The sequence below is a fragment of the Tupaia chinensis genome, unplaced genomic scaffold, assembly GCF_000334495.1.
Source record: "Tupaia chinensis unplaced genomic scaffold, TupChi_1.0 Scaffold144702_1, whole genome shotgun sequence".
NCBI lineage: Eukaryota > Metazoa > Chordata > Mammalia > Scandentia > Tupaiidae > Tupaia > Tupaia belangeri.
Genome location: NW_006204563.1, coordinates 54,999 through 76,104, shown reverse-complemented (window position 1 = coordinate 76,104; position 21,106 = coordinate 54,999). Strand labels below are relative to the sequence as shown.

Sequence of the window (21,106 nt, the reverse complement as noted above, 5' to 3'; positions counted from 1 at the left end):
TCCCTACATCTAACAAACTCAGAAAACAAATCATAAATGGAATGATTTGATGCAAGGGAATATCACTAGCTCTTCTTTTTTATTTATCTAGGAAAATAAAGGAAAGTCTGGAGTGTTTCCCTGTTAAGTTGAATAACTTGATCCACACACTTGCACAAATGTCAGCCATCAGTCCTGCCAAATCTACTTCACAGAGTTTTCCCCTGGAATCCTGTGTGCAGAGCGCAACCAGGTCCATTCAAAGAGCAAGAATTTTAGGGTTCAGCAAGAAACCCACTAACGTAAGTCTAAACTCTTTCATCTTGGCTTCAGTATCACTTGCCTTCATCTAAAGTCATTCCCTTCCCCACACTGCACACCCCTTTGTACAGCATAATGTCATTTTACTATGCAAATGAAAAATCAGTTACAATTTAAGCAGAAGTACCATTAAGAGGGTGTTCTAAGGGGAAAAAAAATCATAACAAGCGAAGCTATTAGTAGAGAACCATCAAAGAGAACAATTCCTGCCCTGTGCGAGGACATAAATCAAGAGCTAATTAAAGTGTCCACAAGAAAAGACCAGAAATTAGGCAGTCTGTTCCAGCACATAAGATTATGGTATCTTTATATATTGTGTTTATGGGTAATTTTGCCTCTACAAATTGCACCACTTAGCTTTTGTGATCATTGTTGGCAGAAAGGTTCTTGCTTTGTGTAGTTTACATAAAATCGGATTTTAGAATTTATTGCAGGTTGACACTGCTGTCTTTTGATTTTTGTCTACTTATTTTCTGCAGCTGTATGTGATCCAGGTGACTCACAATAATAATGAAATAAGCCTGACAGAAAAGTCATTCGACCAGTTTTCAAAACTTCACGGCCAACTTCAGAAGCAGTTTGCATCATTGCCTCTCCCTGAGTAAGGCACTGTCCTTTCACATTGTTTTGCCTTCAGTACTTGTCCTTGAGCAGAAGGGAAAATTATGGTTATGGGATTTTCTGTTTGTAAGCAACACAGTACTCTGATTCTGATGCCATTGAATCTTTCCCAGCAGAGAGGCTGTACTGCTCTCAAAGTAAAGAATCTTTTGTCTCATAAAACAGAACAAGGTTTGCAATTTTCTTTTTACTTCCAGCCATTGATTTTGCAGACAGAAAAATTCAGAACCTATTTCATTTTTCATCAATTACTGGGAAAATTGCTTTATTTATCTGTGTTTAAATTTAATCTCCTTAGTATTTTTCTGTAAAAACAAAATTGAAATTGAAAATGCAGAACTAAATTGGACATATCTACGCGCTCAACAAATGACTGCAATAAAGCTCTTATATATTTGGTTTCTGTACAGAAAACAATTTAAATGTATTAAGGTCAAGTAGTGTATTAATAACTCACTTTCATTGTCATCATTTATTAACTTTTAAATTTTAGCCTTACATTATCTAAATTTAATTTGTTATTTTCAATTAAAATTATTGTTTCCATGCATGTTACAATGGGAAAATATTAAACATTAGCAAACTTCAAAGTATTATGAATATAACTGCTATTCAAATAAACCTTCTGAAATTCATCATTACAACCAACCAAATTTGACCTACTTCAGTGTACAACAAAGGTGTATTTTGGTGTTAAAAAGGTAACCTTGGCCCAGGGTCAGTGACATGCATTGCTAACACTTTGGACCATATGGGAGGCTCAGGTTTGATTCTCAATCCAGTCTGAAGAGGAGGCATGTGCTGCTTGACTCTGTAATCTTAACCACTCAGGGAGGCTGAGATAGGAGCATTGTGAGCTTGAGGCTGCCTTGATTAGCAAAATGAGACCCCATCTAAGAAACAATAGAGACCAGTATGATGGTGTACCCTGTAGTCCCAGCTAAGAGGCTAAGCAGAAGGAGCCTAACATGGCAAGACCCTGTCTTAATAACTAAGACTCCTAAAAGCACAGTCAATAATTCCCAAAATAGACAAGTGGGGTTACGTTAAACTAAGAAGTTTCTGCATGGCAAAAGATACAGTAATTAGTGTGAATTGACAGAATAGGAAATATTTTTGTGCATCAGATAAGGGACTGATAACCAGAATACACAAGGAACTCAAGTCGCTGTTCTGTAAAAAGATTGTCAATCCTATTAAAAGATGGGAGAATGAGTTGAAAAAAATCACTCTCTAAGGATGACATACAAATAGCCAAAAGGCATATGAAAAAATGCCCAACATCCCTCCATTGTAAGGGAAATGCAGATCAAAACAACAATGAGATACCACCTAACTCCAGTTAGAATGAATAAGATTTAAAAAACAGAAAATGATAAGTGCTGGCAAGGGTGTGCTGAAAGGAAAACCCTCTTACACTGCTGGTGAAAATGTAAATGGCCCCAGCCACTAGAAAACAAACAATTTGGAGATTCCTCAAAAATCTACAGATAGAACTACCAGATAATCCAGCAATCCCACTCCTTGGTATCTACCCAAAGGCCAGAAGGATTCTTACTTGGAAAAATGCTTGCACATCGATGTTTATTGTGGCACAATTCACAATTGCTAAGACATGAAACCAACCCAAAAGCCCATGAACAGATGAATGGATTGAAAAACTGTGGCACACATACTCTATGGAATACTACTACTCAGCCATAAAAAACAAGACCCTGGCTTTTAACAGAAAGTGGATGAATATGGAAGATTTACTGCCAGTGAAGCAAGTTAGGCAATGAAGGAGAGACATTGTATGTCCCCACTTAATATATACCAAGTGTCTGCACTCTGTGACTGAAATTGAATGACTAAAGGATATAGAAACACAGTAATCTTTCTGAATACCAGATATAGGTGTGAGATGAGGATGGGTGAAGGAGTAAAGACTGAGGAAGGACATTTAGAAGAAAAATAGAGGCAAAGCATTCATAGGACAAAGAAATGGGGTATTATCTGTTGAAGATAACTTTATAGTATTATCAACTGGACTGGGGAGAACTGTGCATATGTTGGAATATTCATTTTTGCAAGCTAAATAACATAAACTTGAAATAAAAAAGAATAAATCTAAAAGGATTTTTCAAATAAAAATAACATTTTTAAGTGATAAAAAAAATTAAAATAAAATAGTATAAAATAAAAGTTATGCTTGCCAGAAATGATAGTGTAACTTTGGCAAATCAATTTTTATTTAACAAAAACACTGGTATTTTTGTTAAGTGGTTCTTTAATGGTGTACATGTCCATAGTTTACCTAATAGTCTTTCTACATGTAGATTTTTGCTTGGTTTTCAGGGTTTAGTTACCTTCTGAAATAGAATATAAGCAAGCCTGTCAATGGAGAGCTATTGAAAATCAACTAGTACACATTCATAGAAAAAAAAAAGAACTATGCTTTTAGATGTCAAAGACTTTGAAACATAGATGCTTTACGCATCAGGGAGTCAAGAAATTATAGTGGGATCATGCTCAAGGGATTGAGGATAAGATAAAATAATTCTGGAGACATTAAGAAGTCACATCAGGTTTAAGAACTACAAAAAAATCTGATAGAATAACTGAGAAGAACAAGAGCAAGACAAAAATATTCGAAGTTTGGCTGCAAATACTGAATTCAAATGCAGTGGTTGCCATCAGAATCATTTGACAATTTAGTAGTATAAGCAAGTCATTGTTTAATGGTTGTCCTCTTTGGTTTCAAAAACTTCTCTATTCTACACTGCACATCTCCAAAATATATCAGTATTGTAAAACTTCCAAAGTGCACAGGACCAGCAGGTGGTGTGGTGGTTGAGGCGCTGGACACTCCCACATGGCTGACCATGGTTTGAGTCCTGGACCTGATGGCTTGCTTTCTCACTTTCCCTCTCTTTTTTTCTCTCTCTCTCTCTCTGTGTCTCTCTCTGACAAACTGAAATAAATGAATGAATAAATAAAATTAAATAAATAATTATTTTTTTTAAAAAGTGCTGGTAATCCCTCTTTATACACATCTTCTCAATTTTTGACTTTCATTAGGATTCTGCTTTGCTCACTACTGCTGCCTGAGAATGATACCTGCACTGATTTGCAAAGTATTTAAGTAATCTGTAGAGACGAGGAACATTTTGTCCTATGTGCCCTGAACAATATTTGTAGGCTGACACTCCCAAAGGGAACAAGGCTTATGGCAATGCATATAAATGAAGGGTGAGGACAAGATTTCCTCAGACTCCCAAATCTACTGAGAGAAACTGTAAGAGAATTATTTAAATCTGATTTGGAAAGTATTATCTGAAAGTCAGAATCATGAAGAATAAAATTTTAATTAATCACAGCATATCACAATGATTTTCCAATCAAGCCGTTTGTACTTCTGGGTATCTTTCAAGAGTATGCAGATATGGAACTATTCCTTAAAAGAGCTGATCTTCTTTAAAATTAATCTGCTTGAGAAGGATTGACTTACTTTCCTTCTCTTATTTTCATCATTGCCAGTCTCCCAAATATCCAGAATCTTCTTTTGGTACACTGCCCCAAGACGTAAAAGCCTCTGAGGGCCAAGAAAAAAGAAAATCAAAATATTGGTGTTGGTGTTCAGAAAAAAAATGATTAAGCCAGCTTCCACAGTGGTATATTCCTAGCACAATGCTTTGCAATGCTGGAAGCCATATGGAAGGTCAGGGTTCAGTTCCTTGACCTGCACAAGCCAGATGCACACATGTGCCGATGATCCAACTGACTAAGAAGGCTAGGGGAAGGACTGTGGAATGAGACCCTGTTGAGAGTACTTATCTTTCTCTCTCTCTCTTTCTCACTGCTTCTAAAGAAAAAAAAAAAAAAAGACAGAAACTCACTTTGAAAAAAGAAAATGAATGACTCTAATAATAATCAGGTATCAAGTCTACTTGCATGTCAGGTGTTTCCTAGTTTTATTCTGAGCAAAATTGAGGAAGGACATGATGGCACCTTCAGATAAAAGCTTGTAAAGATAATTCTCAATGATTGCTAGGCTCTATTTGGCATATAATTTCAAAAGAGTCCAAAGAATCAAATGACATCATTATAGCAGAATTCCACAATTCTCATGAACATATTTATACCAGTTACATTAGTACATGTATCTGTACAAATATCAACAATGTAACATAATTGACATTGAGCTCTATTTTATTCTACATTAAGAAAAATTTATATGTATATGAGTTAATATTTGTAAAAGAATTATTTTATTTAACTTTATTTTATTTATTTATTCATTCATTCATTCTAACTTGACCAGAGAGGGACACAGAGAGACAGAGAAAGTGAGAAAGCAAGCCACCAGGTCTGGGACTTGAACTGCAGTAGATCATGTGGGAGTCCAGTGCCCTTAACCATCACGCCACCTGCCGGCCCCTATATGAGTTAAAATTTTAAAACAGTCTAATCCAATTATTAAGTTCATTTCCAAAAAAGCAAAAATTACTTTAATATATTTATATTCTACAGTGATAGCAAGTGGCATACTGGTTAAGGCACTGGACTCCCATGTTGCTGACTGTGATTCAAGTCTCAGATTCAGCAGCTTGAAACACCAGACACATGTGTGCACATGCCCAAGATCCCAAAACGGACATACAAACAATCTCCTTATATATATATATATATATATATATATATACATACATATATATATATATATAACATATACATATATATGTTATAGATATAATATTTTGATTTATTGTATATTTTACTAATTTTTTGATAACTAAATCCAGATGAAAAATTTTAATACTTTGTGCCTTAGAATTACAAAAGACTTTTTTTTAAAAAAAGTAAAATGCTAATTAATTAAATATGTAAACATGTAATGTTGGACTTCCCTTTCATTTTCAGAAGGAATCAGTGAGTGGAATAGCATGAAATTGTCAGCTATTTACCTATGCTTGCTGCTAACCCTTCCCTGTCTCCCATGTTGGTTTTCAGGACAGCCAGGCCTTAGTCTCTACCAAAGAAGTGGCAGGAGAGATGAGGCAGTGAGAAGACTGCAAGCAGCTGCTTAGTAGTTTCATTAAAAAGATACATTGAAACAGCAAAATGCATTACCAACTGCTACCTACTGACAGGTCATCCCACCCAATAATTGGCCTTAATCAAGTCCAACCCATCCAGATGAATGGTTGGATACAATGCAAAGGAAAGTCTTCCAGTCACACTCCTGGGGGCAGTGCTACTTTGTTTCAAAAGACTAAGCCCAGATGGGAACATATGGTACTTGGTCAAGTGTTTGATTTAGTGTCTCAATGTCTCTGGTGAACTGAGAAGAAACAATAGAATCCGAGCTTTTTGAAATATTATGAATCACTAACTTCAGAAAGTATTTATTATACCCCCACATATATATAAAAGACAAAATATGTGGTCTTTCATAAAGACACTAAGAAGGAACATATAATATAATTAACTTAATATGTTAAATTATGCTACGTTCATATAGCACAACTGATCACAGTCATGCTAGTGAAACTCCCAGAATTAGTCCCTTATGCTATGGCTTTGAGAAATGTTTTCATTGGCCCTTCCATCACATGCAGCTGTCATTCTGTGAACAATCTGGAGATGCGGGGGGTCAGTTTTCAAACTAACAAAAATATACTTTCTTTCTTTTAAAACAGGTTTCCTCATTGGTGGCACTTACCTTTCACAAATTCAGATCACAAAAGATTCAGAGACCTCAATCATTACATGGAACAGATACTAAATGGATCACAGGAAGTTGCAAACGTATGTTACACTTTATTCCATATATTATTATTGAAAATATTTTTTAAATATTTTATTATAGCATTCTTGTAATCCTTCAGTCACACAATGCATGTGCATGCCCAATGTCAGTAAGATCCCTGAAAATCAGAACTATAGAACAGCACAGAGGTATAAACCTTGGGCTTGTATAACTTTTCGATCAAGTTGTATGTGGTAAATGGACTATCGGTGCTACAAAGCATTTTAGAGTTTCTGAGGAGTAAGAATTACTTTCAGGCAGAAGCTGAGCATTTGAGCTGGGTCTTTAACCGTGGGTGGGATTTAAAAGCGCTGGCCTGGGGAAGTATTTTCAAGTATAGTCACATCTGCAGGGACCCCGTCCATGGATTCAACCAACCATGAATCAAAAATATTCTGGAGGGGACCAGCAGTTAGCATAATGGCTATGTCCCTGGACTCCCATGTAATCGACCATGGTTCGAGTCTCAGACCCAGTGGCTTAAACTCACGCCGGGCGCATGTGCGTGTGTGCCCAAGATCCCGAGAGAAGAATGGAGGAGAAGGGATTGCGGTGTGGCCATCCTCCCAGGGGGTGATTTCTCACTTTCTGTCTCTGTCTCTCTCTGTCTTTCCGGCAAGCATACGTGCCCTGTAGCAAAAAACTCCTCCCCCCAAAAAAAAATCCTGGAAAAGGAGACCAGATAATAGGACAGGGGAAACACGACACTGTGATGCTGAGCAGAAGATTCTGGGTTTGTGTTCAGAGATCTCTCTGATCATGCTGAGCACACACGTGTCCATGATCTGGGCTGGCTGAAGCTGCCCAGATCACAGCATGGGCACCCCACTGGGAATGCCTATCTCTTTGCCTCTCTCACTCATGGAAGAAACAAGTATGTGTGGAGGGGGAAGGGAATTGGTCAGGTCTATACTGAACATGGACAGCTTTTTTCTTGTCGTTATTCTCTAAGCAGCACAGTATAACACCTCATCACCGAACATTTGCATTGCACTAGGTATTTCATGTAACCTAGAGATGATTTAAAGTGTACAGGAGGGAGCACAAAGATTCTGTGCAAATACTACATTGTCTCATACAACAGACTCGAGCATCCGTGCATTTGGGTGTCATGGGAGTCCTGGAACCAGAGAGAGATGTTAATGAATTGGCTCAGGTGATTGTGGACGTACAGGTCCAAAATCCGCAGGGTAGACTGGCAGGCTGGAAACCCCGCAAAGATGTGCAATCTGCAGCCAAAGGCATTCCGCTGGCAGAATTTCTTCTTGCTCAGAGGAGGTCAGTCCTTGTTTTATTCATGCCTTCAACTGATTGGATAAGGCCCATCGACGACATGGAGGGTAATCTGCTTTACTCAATGTTGACTGATGTAAATATTCATCTCACCCAAAGGACACCTTTCCAGAAACATCCAGAGTAACGTTTGACCCAAATTATGGGCACTGTGGTCCAACCAAGCTAATGCACAAAATTAAACATCACAAGAGTAAGGAGGAATTAAAACAATTAAGAAGTAAAATCATTGGGGGCCAGCAGATAGTGTAGCAGTTAGGTTGCTGGACTCCCACATGGCCGACCACAGTTCCAGTCCCCATCCGGTGGCTTGAAACTCCAACTGGGTGCATGTGTATGCATGCACAAAACCCCAGAAGGAAAATGGGGAAGGCTTGTGTCATGGCCATCCCCGCTGAGGGGTGATTTCTCACTTGCCCTCTCACTGTCTCTCTCTCTCTCTCTCATGCACGTGCCCTAAGCAAAAACTCCCCCTTACCCCCCAAAAAAGAAGTACTATCATATTCTTTACCACTCTAGTGGAGTTTACCCCTCCTTATGAAATTAGGACTATATATTCTTGATTTTGTTTTTAACTATTCAAATAGCAAAAATAAACACAGAAAAAAGAAAAATCCTCCAAAGAAAATTTAACAGCTCAAGAATTCATTATGAGAACACCCACGTAATCATGTAGTAGTTTCAGAACACATCTGAAAATTCTTTGCCACCTTCCCCTCCTCCTGAACCCATGGGCTTTGTCATTGTCTTATCAAAGAGAATATAGTGGAAGTAACATTTTTTAGCTTCCAAGTTAGGTTAGAGAAGGTCAGGCACCTTCTCTTTTTGGAGAGGTTTTAGCTATAGGGTGAATGTGCTCGCCAAAAAGACAGAGAGAGACAGAGAGATAGAAAGCGAGAAATCACCCCCCAGGGGGGATGGCCACGCCTCAATGCCTTCTCCTCCATTCTCCTCTTGGCATCTTGGACACGCACGCACACGCACCCGGCATGAGTTTAAGCCACCAGGTATGGGACTTGAACTGTGGTCAACAACATGGGAGTCCAGCGACATAGCCATTATGCCAACTGCTGGTCCCAGGTCAGGCACCTTCTAACAAGTCTTCCTAGGATACTCACTGTGGACCCTTCAGCTGCCAAGCTGAGCTGCCTTGAACCTGCCAGGTAGAGAAGCCATGCAGAGAGTGAACAGAGAGGTGTCCAAGGAGCACAACTGTTCCAGACCCCAGCTGGGATTCCAGCCCCAACCACCAAATGATTACAGCCTCATTCTCAGAGACTTCAAGCCGAACACCATGGTGGCACCCTGGCAAACCCTAAAACTGAGATATAATAAAATGGTTGATTTCAAGCCAACAGTTCTGCGATAGTCTACTTCTGGGAGTCACAGGTTTTCATTGTTGGATAGTATTCTATTACATGAATACATTACAGCTCCTTTGTAGATTCTTCTCTACTCCCCATCTAGAATGTTTCCTCTTTGGGACTAAATACACTGTTGCAATGAACATTCTTTTACATGATGATTCAGTGCACACAGTTGTTCATATACCTAAGTTTCCATAGTGTAAGACGTGCTTATATTTAGCAATCTAGGTAATAACCAATTTACTCTCTCACACTAAATAAAGGTTCCAGTTTTCCACAACCTCGTCTATACTTGCTATTGTCAGTCCGTCTAATTTTGGCCATTTTGATGAGTACGCATCTCGTTACACTTTTAGTCTGCATTTTCCTGTTACTAACAAACTTACACACTTCTTTAGAATTGTGTGTGTGTGTGTGTTTGTTTGTTTACATCTGGATATCCCCTTTGGTGAAGTACCAGTTCATGTCTCTCACCATCTTTCTAAGTGTTATTTAACTTTATTTTATGGATTTATTGTATTTCTGCATATATTCCGGAAAGAGGCCCTTTATTAGTTTAATAGGTTGCAAAGATTTTTCTCTCACTCTGTGTCTTATCTCTTTACTCCTTATAATGTCTTCTGGTGAACAGAAATTTTTCATTTTAATGTAGGACAATGTATCAATACTTTTCTACATAGTTAGAAAAACGTACCCTAGTTCAATGTCATAAATGTCCGAATCTATTAGGATAATAAGTGATCAATGTTTTTCTTTTTTATTCAGTTAGTGTGGTGAATTACATTAATGGATTTCCTAATTTTATATCTAATATTAAATTTAATTTCCTAGGATAAACCCTATGTGTTCACCATGTAAATTATCTTCTTTTGTTATTGCTAGACTTGATAGAGGATTTTCTTTAGTATCTGTTTTGACCTTTATATGTTAAAGACTGGACTACCATTTTTCTTTTTTCTTTCATTTTTTTTAATTTTGCCACAGGGTATGTGCAGTTCCTGGAGAGAGAGAAAGAGGTGGAAGGAATGTGAGGAAGTGTCTCGCACTCCGTGGGGAATGGTCACGCTACAAACCGTTTGCTTCCATTTCTCCCTCCTTTCGGGAGTTTGGGCACACATGAACACGTGCCCAGTGTGTTTCTCGAGCCGCTGGGTCCTGGCCTTGATCCACACTGTGGGGTCCAGCCCCCTGAACCACCACACTGGCCCCAGTCTTTCTTTCTTAGCATGTTCTTGCTTTCCAGGTTTCAGTATCAAGGACACACTGGTCTCGTAATATTAGTTGAGAAGCATTTTTGGTTTTTTTCCCCACTCTTTAGTAAACTTTATATAAATTTATTTTATTTCTTCAATTTATGAAGTCCTCTAGGTGTGGATATTTAGATTTTATTTTTTTTAATTTTTTTTTGGGGGGGGAGAGATTTTCACTGTAGGGCGCATGCGCTCGCCAGACAGACAGAGAGAGACAGAGAGACAGAAAGCGAGAAATCACCCCCCAAGGGGGATGATCACGCCACAATCCCTTCTCCTCCACTCTCCTCTTGGGATCTTGGGCACACACGCACACGCGCCCGGCGTGAGTTTTAAGCCACCGGGGCCGGGACACAAACCACGGTCGACTACGTGGGAGTCCAGTGACATAGCCATTACGCTAACTGCTGGTTCCCTAGATTTTTTTTTTAAAGAATTACAGGACAACTCTCATTTTCCATTTATTTTTGAGCCTATTTATTAAGTTATTTTTTTTAAGAATTTCTACTAAATTATTGGCATACATTTCCTAGCATCCTCATGTAATCTTTATCATTGTTAAGATCTGAAGCGATGTCCTCTTTTCCATTCCTGAAACATGTTGTTTATCATTTCTTTCCTTTGTTATCAGTGTTTTTCAGTATTTTATTTGATCAGTATTTCTAGAGGAGTAAAAATGTTATTAATCATTTTTTTAGAATTATTTTGTTTAATTTTTGTTATTATTATTTTTTTTTCAATTTGACCAGAGAGAGACAGAGAGAGATAAAGGGAAAGTGAGAAAGCAAGAAGCCAAGTCCAGGACTTGAACTGCAGTTGGCCATGTGGGAGTCCAGCACCTTAACCACCACACCACTTCCAAGCCCTGATTTTATTAATCTTTACAGAGAATGAAATGTAGGCTTTATTGAAGCTCTCTATTGTATTTTCCTTTCATTTATTTTTGCCTTCTCCTTCCTTTGCTTATAATTTGCTCTCTCATTTATAACTTCTACAAAGGACATTGTGTTTTTCTCTAATTTGGTCTCTTGAGGTCTGTCTGACAAAAGGGGCCAGAAGCTCTAGCCCTGCCCTGATGGAATTCCAGGGGAAACGGCCATGGATGTTTACCGTGTGCCTTCCATGGGTACTTCTTTATCCTAGTGGCTAGCCCACCACCTCAGTGTCCAACCTATGACCCTGCTTCCTCTCATGGGAAACTTGTCTTACTGGTAGATGTTCTTCTGGCTCTTGTCTGACCTGTGTCTAGGTTTTTCCTACCAAGGAAGCCACTCTCTAGGAGACCTGACAGGAAAAGTGGTCAGGTCTGAAGTGTGTGTTTGGTGAGACACAGAGGAAGCCACGCAACAAAACACATAGACTAAGAGAAACAGTATATTACAGATCCAGAGAGAAGAGGGCAGCACGCCTCACTGGGCCAATGGGAACATGGGGAGCCATCATAGACACACACTCAACCACCAGGCAGGGAGCAGGAGGGAGGGAGGCTTGTGGACCAAAGCCTTAATCGGGGTTCAGGGTGTGATCCTGGCAAGTTTCCTGCAAAGAGTCCTAAGAGGGGCCTTTAGAAGAGGCATGCAAAGTCTGTGGTCATGTGTGACTGAGAAGTGGCCATGGTGACATACCTGTGTAGTCCATGTGGGGGGTGGGGGTCAACGAAATCTAGCATCCAGTAGATTATGTCTACCTGTCTCATAGAGAGGTGCTCATTAGGAAGTAGTCATGTAAGTGATAACTACATGGGCCACATAGAGGAACTAGAAACTGAGTTCAGAGGGACCAAGCCTGACTGTGGTATATGAAAGTCCAGCTTGTATTCAGACTGAGCGCTAAGACAACTATCGGGACCCACTGCAGATGGCTATGCCTTTAATTTCTACCTATCTCACTCGTTTAAAATTTGGAATCTCTTCTGATAAAAGATTTAACTGCATCCACAAGTTTTTATATATAATATTGTGTGTGCATATTTGATAGGTAGTATTTTCTTTATTATTATTTCAAAATATTTGTCAATTTTGAATTTGATTCCTTCTGTGGCCATGGATATTTAAGACTTTGTAAAATTTTTCAAATATATGTAGACTATTTCTTTTAGTTATGTTATTTCTAGCTTAACTACACCATAGTCAGAGAATATACTTGGTATAATTTCTGTCATTTTTTTTAATTTTTGAGATAAGTTTGATGACTGGAATATGGTCACGTTAGGTAAATATTCTATTAATGTTTTAAAAGAATACATTCTGCAGTTGTTCAATGCAGTGTTCTACATATGTTTATCAGTGCAAATTGTTTTTATCTTTGATGATTTTTGTGTTTATGCCAATAGAGGTATTTGGGAATCTTTCGCTATATTCATGAACATTACTACTTTTTATATTTTTGTTAATTTCTGCTTTATATATTTCATAGGTAAGTTATTAGAATCATTCACATGGAAAAATCATTGTATTTTCCTATTAGATTGAAACTTTCACTTTCTTATGGTTCTTCTATCTCTAATAATAACTTTGGTCTTAAAATTTTTTCCTATGTTGGGGCCAGCAGGTGGCCTGGCAAGTTTCCTGCAAAGAGTCCTAAGAGGGGCCTTTAGAAGAGGCATGCAAAGTCTGTGGTCATGTGTGACTGAGAAGTGGCCATGGTGACATACCTGTGTAGTCCATGTGGGGGGTGGGGGTCAACGAAATCTAGCATCCAGTAGATTATGTCTACCTGTCTCATAGAGAGGTGCTCATTAGGAAGTAGTCATGTAAGTGATAACTACATGGGCCACATAGAGGAACTAGAAACTGAGTTCAGAGGGACCAAGCCTGACTGTGGTATATGAAAGTCCAGCTTGTATTCAGACTGAGCGCTAAGACAACTATCGGGACCCACTGCAGATGGCTATGCCTTTAATTTCTACCTATCTCACTCGTTTAAAATTTGGAATCTCTTCTGATAAAAGATTTAACTGCATCCACAAGTTTTTATATATAATATTGTGTGTGCATATTTGATAGGTAGTATTTTCTTTATTATTATTTCAAAATATTTGTCAATTTTGAATTTGATTCCTTCTGTGGCCATGGATATTTAAGACTTTGTAAAATTTTTCAAATATATGTAGACTATTTCTTTTAGTTATGTTATTTCTAGCTTAACTACACCATAGTCAGAGAATATACTTGGTATAATTTCTGTCATTTTTTTTAATTTTTGAGATAAGTTTGATGACTGGAATATGGTCACGTTAGGTAAATATTCTATTAATGTTTTAAAAGAATACATTCTGCAGTTGTTCAATGCAGTGTTCTACATATGTTTATCAGTGCAAATTGTTTTTATCTTTGATGATTTTTGTGTTTATGCCAATAGAGGTATTTGGGAATCTTTCGCTATATTCATGAACATTACTACTTTTTATATTTTTGTTAATTTCTGCTTTATATATTTCATAGGTAAGTTATTAGAATCATTCACATGGAAAAATCATTGTATTTTCCTATTAGATTGAAACTTTCACTTTCTTATGGTTCTTCTATCTCTAATAATAACTTTGGTCTTAAAATTTTTTCCTATGTTGGGGCCAGCAGGTGGCATGGTGATTAAGGCATTTGATTCCCACATGACCCACTGGTTCAAGTCCAAGACCTGGTGGTTTGGAGATTATGTCAGATGCATATGTGTGCATGCCCAGTATCCTGAGAGGAGAATGGAGAAGGGTTTGTAAAGTGGCCATCACCCCCAAACCCCTCTCCGGGAGAGTGATTTCTCACTTTCCATCTTTCCATCTCTCTGTTTTTCTCTGGCAAGCACATACACCCTATGTCAAAGCCTAAAAAGGCAACAAAAACCTTCCCCATGTAATGCTAATATAGCCAAACCAGCTTTATTTTAGCTAGTGTTTACATGATGCAGCTGTTCCTGTTGTTTCACTTTCATCATTCCATAATTTTTTTCTACTTTGTCGCTCTTATCAGAAACATACAGATGGGTTTTGTTTTATGTCTAATAACACAACCTATCTTGTACATGGATTGCTTAATTACTGACGTTTGCTGTTGTCAGTGTGTATGTGGGTGCACGTGCACACGCTTTCTCAAGGATATTATGTCCTAAGTGCTTTCTTTTCCATTCATCCGATGCATTTGGTTTTCCCTTCTTTTTTACATTTTAAAAAGATTTATTATTTACCATTTCATTTTATTCTCTATAGACTTGGAACTTATACACTCTTACTCTTAAGAATTACCACAGAGATGAAAGCATGTATCCGTGACTAAGACACACTGCGTGATTCTAGTGTTTGATGGCTCATCTAGTTTTTAATCATGTAGCTTTGTTCACTTGTAAATCTAGTTATTTCTCTTTTCTGTGGCCAGCTACTGCACTGCAACATCATTTGTAGAAATAATTTGATGACTATGTTACTATTACCTTGGTATAGAGAAAAAAAATTATAAAATCTGGGGGTATTAACACTCTAGGATTATTGAAATTCAGTTGCAGCAATACAGATTATTTAAAACTGAATTCTAGCTGCTTTGAGGTCCTATTTATCCTTACAGTCATTTGGAATCCAAACCCAAAGTGAGGCTGATTTTACCGAAAGCCTAATCAGCAGCTCTAAATTCCCACTCCTTTCTTCTTTTCTCCACAAAATGGTTAGATATACTGCTAAACCTCTCAGTCTCCCAAGTGCTCAACTTGGGTAGGTAAATAGCTATGAGAATAGTAGTGCCAAATCCCAGCCTCCTCACATTCTTGAATTTATGTCTTCTGCTCACTAATTTTTCACTATCTTATTGATACTTTTAAGCAATGTTTCAAAAAACAACTCTAGCTGTTCCAGTTATTTTCAGAGAGAGATTTGGACTAATAGACTAACTTCCTGTTATCACAAGGAGAGTCCAAAACTTCAATATCACCTGATCCAGCAGTTCCCAGACTTTTTGGCACTAGGAACCGGTTCTGTAGAAGACAGGTTTTCCATGGAGTGGGGTGAAGTACAATAGTTTCAGGACAGTTCAAGTGCATTATATTTATATTGTACTCTCTTAGTATTACGTTGTAATATATAATGAAATAATGATTCTAAGTCAACATAATGCAGAGTCAGTGGGAGCCCTGACCTTATTTTCCTGCAGCTAGATGGTCCCATCTGGGAGGTCCTATGAGAATTTAATACCACCACTGATCTGACAGGAAGCAGAGCTAAGGCAGTAAGGCCAGCAATGGGGAACAGCTGGAACTACAGATGAAGGTTCGCTCACTTGCTCACTTACCTACTGCTCGCCTCTTGCTGTGTGACTTTGTTCTTAACAGGCTAGACTAGTACGGGTACTGTCCATGGCCCTGGGGTTGGGGACCCTTGACCTAAGCCAGCTCTAAACTTTCAAAGGTATCTGCCATTTTGCTTTCAGAGAGATCTGCCTCTTTGTTTCCCCACCCTGTTCTTTGCTCTATCATAACTCTTTGTCATAGGTTACTATATTATAGGATCTAATCTGTGGTCTCTTCTCACCCCAAAAAGCATTTTAGGATTTCTTGCTGGGCTTAGTACCACCAGTGATTTTGATAGTAGTCTCAAAATTACAGGGAAATGCCAGACCCCAATTCTGCCCTTGTCTCATGTAGGTCAGAAAAGGGTTCCTAAGATCACAACTGCACACACAAACGGAAACCCCATCCATGCACAGAGCTGAGATCACTCCTCCTGAATGCTCAGGGGAGCTCAGATTTCCTCTGCTGTTTGGTGTTCTTAGCGCCATCTTGAATGGAAGGTTCCTATGAGACAAATACTGTTTCAGAGGCGGGCATCAAGCTAACAGAATCCTCCAGAGTTTAGGACAGACACGAATTCCTCAGTAATTTACCTAAGACACCATCCCTAAGGATGATGTGCAAGGCCTCTTGGTTTTTTTGCCTTTTGATATAAGAGTAGAGAATATTTATAGATTATTTTTAGTTAACCCACATATCTTGAATAACATTAATGTCACCAATGAGAATACATTTTTAATATTAATCATACTAGTCAGCAAGCCACCATTTTTACAAGTAAAAGCTCATCTCTGACCTTCAGCATGATAATTAATAAAAGGCTAATTGCCAATTGAGTAAGTTCTCTGCCTGTTTCTCGTATGGGCTTCCTGATTAGAAAGCTGAGAACCCCTTCTTCTCTCCTTCTCCATCCTCCTCTCAAATTGTGCATCTTTTATTAAAATACTAAGAGGCCATTCCTGAATTCCGCAGTCTTGATTAAAATGTCAGCAGCACTAGGGTTATACTCGACTTAAGAAACATGCACAGTATCATGCTGTATATACAGACATGTTTCAAAGTAAATTATAGGCATTGTAACAGCAGGACAACAATTGTCTCCATAATGAGAACTTACTAAAGTTCAGAAAACTTTCTTTTTCTCAGCTATCAATACAACCAACTTTCATTCCCACTTGAATCTTGGGGAAGAATTTAGATAAGGTTACTTCTCTAATCATGGTTAAATTTATTTAATGTACATATCCAAAATTGCCTTCTAACTGTAAAATAGGTTCACTGATGTGATATGTAGAAATATTGCCTTCTAGTTGGGTGATATTGTGGTTTAATGATAAATAGACCCATTGAAGAGAAAATTCCCTGTTTCAGATTCTAGAGATCCTAAGAACCACTCGAGGAAACCTGAATTGTCAATAATAATTGTATTGGATCATATACAGTCAGAAGCAAGAGGTCAAATTTTTCGATCCCTTTAGCCAGTTCCTAAGACAAGTAGTTCTCAAAGTACAGTTCCAGTACCATGCTGGGAACCTTACTTTACAGCTTACAAGAATGAAAATTCTCAGCCCCATCCTAGACCTTTTAAATCAGAAACTCTGGGATAAATAAATCAGTGTTTTATTATACTGTGTGTGTGTGTGTGTGTGTGTGTTTCTTGTATATTATGATGTTTTTATATTTTTTTTGTCAGAAGGCACACATGCTCACCAGAGACAGAAAGAGAGATAAAAAAGGAGAAAGTATCCCCAATGGGGGATTATCACTCCATAATCCCTTTTCTACCTTCTTTTGCACCGATGTGTTTTTTAAGTCACTGGGTCTGGGACTCAAACCATACAGTCCGTCTTGAAGGATCCAGCCTCCTTCATCACCGTGCCACCGGCTGGCCTGCAATCTGTGTTTTAACAAGCTCTCCAGAAGATTTCCTGCATGCTAATATGTGAGAGAGTCTCAAATACAGCCTCAGACTATAAATGTCTTCTCATTTTTTCACAGTTTGGACAGGGTCACTCATTTGATCACTAATATAGCAAATAGTCATGTGTCCTATACATTATTGATTCTTAACAAATATGGACTCAATAACATTGTGTTGCAATATTATTTCAAGGCTGGTAGACTCTCAGCTGGAGATGCCATTTCGTTACAAAGTGTTTAAGTGCTGGAGTGCTGACAGAGGTATATTAACTCAGTTCCAAGTGAGCAGGAGAAGGCATCCTAGAGTGCGCGGCATTCAAGATGATTTTAAAGGGCAAGTGCTAATGAGTAAATAGAATTGGGAGGAGTCATGTTAGACAACGGGAACTGCAAAGACAAAACTTGAAAGTCACATGCTTTTCTCCTTTCAGAAGCTGGAAGTACTCAATGACTAAATTCTTCTCCATTTTTACCTCAGATCTAGCAGAGCTGCTAACTCTTATCAATATTTACTAAATATTTTTGAATGAATAAATGAATGGTAACAGAATCATTACTATATATTAATCTATAGAATTTATGTTGCTAACATAAGGAATTGAAAGATTGCATCTAAGAAGTGTTTACCAGTTGTCTCTAAAGTTCTATCTATGTATGTGTATATATACACATACACAGATACACATATATTGTTTAAATTTCTTTATTTCTTCCATGAGAGAGGGAGAGACAAGACAGGACCCCACTATGAGATCTCTCTCTCTCTCTCTCTGTCTCTCTCCCCTCTGGCCTTAGCCAGCCCTGATCATGGGCATCCACACTCCTGGGGGACTCAGGGAGGTCTCTAAATGCAAACCTGGAACCTTGCCATATAGGTCCACCCACAGAGTATCATATTCTACCACTGTGCTAATGTCTGGCCCCTGTTTTTATAATTACCAGGTTTTTCTTTTAAGAAAGAAATTAGCTCATGCTTCCAAAACGTGTAATTCACCTATATATGTTTTATGCATATTCTATTACATAAGCATTAGTACAGTCATGGTGGAAAACAATATGCAGGCTCCTCAGAAGTGATAAACATTTTAAAATTTGTAGAAAACAGAAATTTTTAAAAAATATCAAATGGTATTGCAAGATAAATATTAATGTAGTTTAATAATCTTTCCTTACTTCTGTGTATAATCCCCCATGAACCTCATGACAAAGGTTCAGTAGAAAATGATCTTGGAAATCGTGCAAGTTGCCAGGCCTGGGACAGCCTCGGCTGACTGCCTGGTGCTGAGCCCAGGGACCCTGCCTGGCTGTGGTCAGAAAGGATGAGCATTAACAGTGCATGGAGCCATGATTGTGCCCTCCAGAAAGATCACTCAGATCTTGCAAATCACATTCACAATGTGTCCGTTATGAGCAAAGAGAAAGAAATGAACAGTCTGTGCTCACCATGGGAACTGAATAATGTAATGAGGAAACTGAAGGCATAATAATGTCAGTAGGAGGAGGAAACAAAGATATGAAAGTGTTAGACAATACGAATGCAAGGTACTTTGTGTGCATCCTCAAGATAAATTGTATGATGTTTTAAAAATATATTTGGTCTTCTGTCTTTCTTTTTCTTTTTTTTTTGGGGGGGGGGAGGTTTTTGTTATAGGGCGTGTGCGCTCACCAGACAGAGAGAGACATAGAGACAGAAAGTGAGAAATCACCCCCCAGGAAGAATGGTCATGCCGCAATCCCTTCTCCTCCATTCTCCTCTCGGGATCTTGGGCACGCATGCACACGCGCCCTGGCGTGAGTTTTAAGCCACCGGGTCAGGACATGAACCGTGGTCGACTACGTGGGAGTCCAGAGCCATAGCCATTACACTAACTGCTGGTTTCCTTGGTCTTCTGTCTTTTGGAAAGGTTTTTTTGTTATTGTTTTGTTTTGTTTTGTTTTTCATTATAGGGCGTGTGCACTCGCCAGACAGACAGAGAGAGACATAGAGACAGAAAGCGAGAAATCACCCCCCAGGGGGGATGGTCACGCCGCAATCCCTTCTCCTCCATTCTCCTCTCGGGATCTTGGGCACGCATGCACACGCGCCCGGCATGAGTTTTAAGCCACCGAGTCCGGGACGCGAACCGCGGTCGACTACGTGGGAGTCCAGCGACATAACCATTACACTAACTGCTGGTTCCCCCTTGGTCTTCTGTCTTAATGGGTAGTGGGAAATGAGTTAGACAGAAGCTTCTGTCCTATAGGATCAAGGCAACTTAATTCATTTCATTAGATTGGAAGTGACTTTTGTAAATTCAAGAAAAATACAGGACGGCAATATCGTAATGGCTCTTATTGGCATGACCTTCTCTGTAGGTCATGTCCATTCACTTACGTTGTAGTAAATGGCCATGAGTATGGTAGTTGTCTCTAAGGGAAAGTGCTGAGGGAATGATAGGTGGGATTGTCATCTTTGCATGCTGAGGGCTGTCTGACTAATGTTACTAAAGCTGTTTGCAGACAATGCCTTTCAGGATGGATTGTGAAATGTCCATTCACTGAAAAACTGTTAGACCTTAGTCTCCATAAGGCTGAGGCAACTAAGTGCAAAGTGAAGAAATTTTGGCTATCTCACCCTGGTAAGAAGAGAGGCTGAATAATGGGATTTGTCTTCATAAAACTGCAGGCTTTCAGTAGAAACTCCTGCATGAATCTGCTGTAAAAGCCTACAGGATGGATTAACATAGAAGGATTGGGCCCAGCAGATGGCATGATGGTTACATCGCTGGACTTCCATGTAGTGGACAGCAGTTTGAGTCCCAGAGCTAGTGGCTTAAAACTCAGGCCAGGAGTGTGTGCATGCATGCCAAAAATCCCAAGAGGAGAAAGGAGGAGAAGGGATTAAAGCGTGGTCATTACCTCTGGGAGATGATTTCTTGCTTTCTCTCTCTCTGCTTCTCAGTGTCTCTCCAGGTAAGCACACATACACTATAGCAAAAATCTCTCTCTCCAAAAAAAGGGCAAGATTAGCAGAGGGCTGTCATGAGAGCAGAGGGCAAAAGAGCCAGGCATGTACATAGGGAAGACTTGCAAAGGTGCAGCTTTGCACAGCAAGCTTGATAAGTATCATTGCCCTTCACACTCATTGTTGCATAGGGACATGTGAACAAAACTGTTACCTAACATGAGGCTTGCAGCTTTCATCACATTCACATTTGCATGTGTGCTAAATTAAAGTACTACTAAAGAGTCCCTGAGGAGAGATTCTTTTTTTTTTTTTTTTAATTTGGTGGTGTTTTTCATTTTCATTCATCAGT

General features: G+C 38.8%; 1 protein-coding gene across 4 annotated transcripts in view; it reads left to right on the top strand.

The window, feature by feature from the left end:
- PIK3C2G (phosphatidylinositol-4-phosphate 3-kinase catalytic subunit type 2 gamma) overlaps window positions 1–21,106 on the top strand; it is a 469,433-nt gene that overhangs the window by 395,655 nt on the left and 52,672 nt on the right. For all 4 annotated transcript variants that reach the window (XM_027767815.1, XM_006167334.3, XM_027767814.1 and 1 more), the window contains 3 exons: window positions 92–281; window positions 780–901; window positions 6,603–6,711. In XM_027767815.1, the coding sequence (XP_027623616.1) occupies window positions 92–281; window positions 780–901; window positions 6,603–6,711 (421 nt within the window). The remainder of the gene's footprint in view (window positions 1–91; window positions 282–779; window positions 902–6,602; window positions 6,712–21,106) is intronic.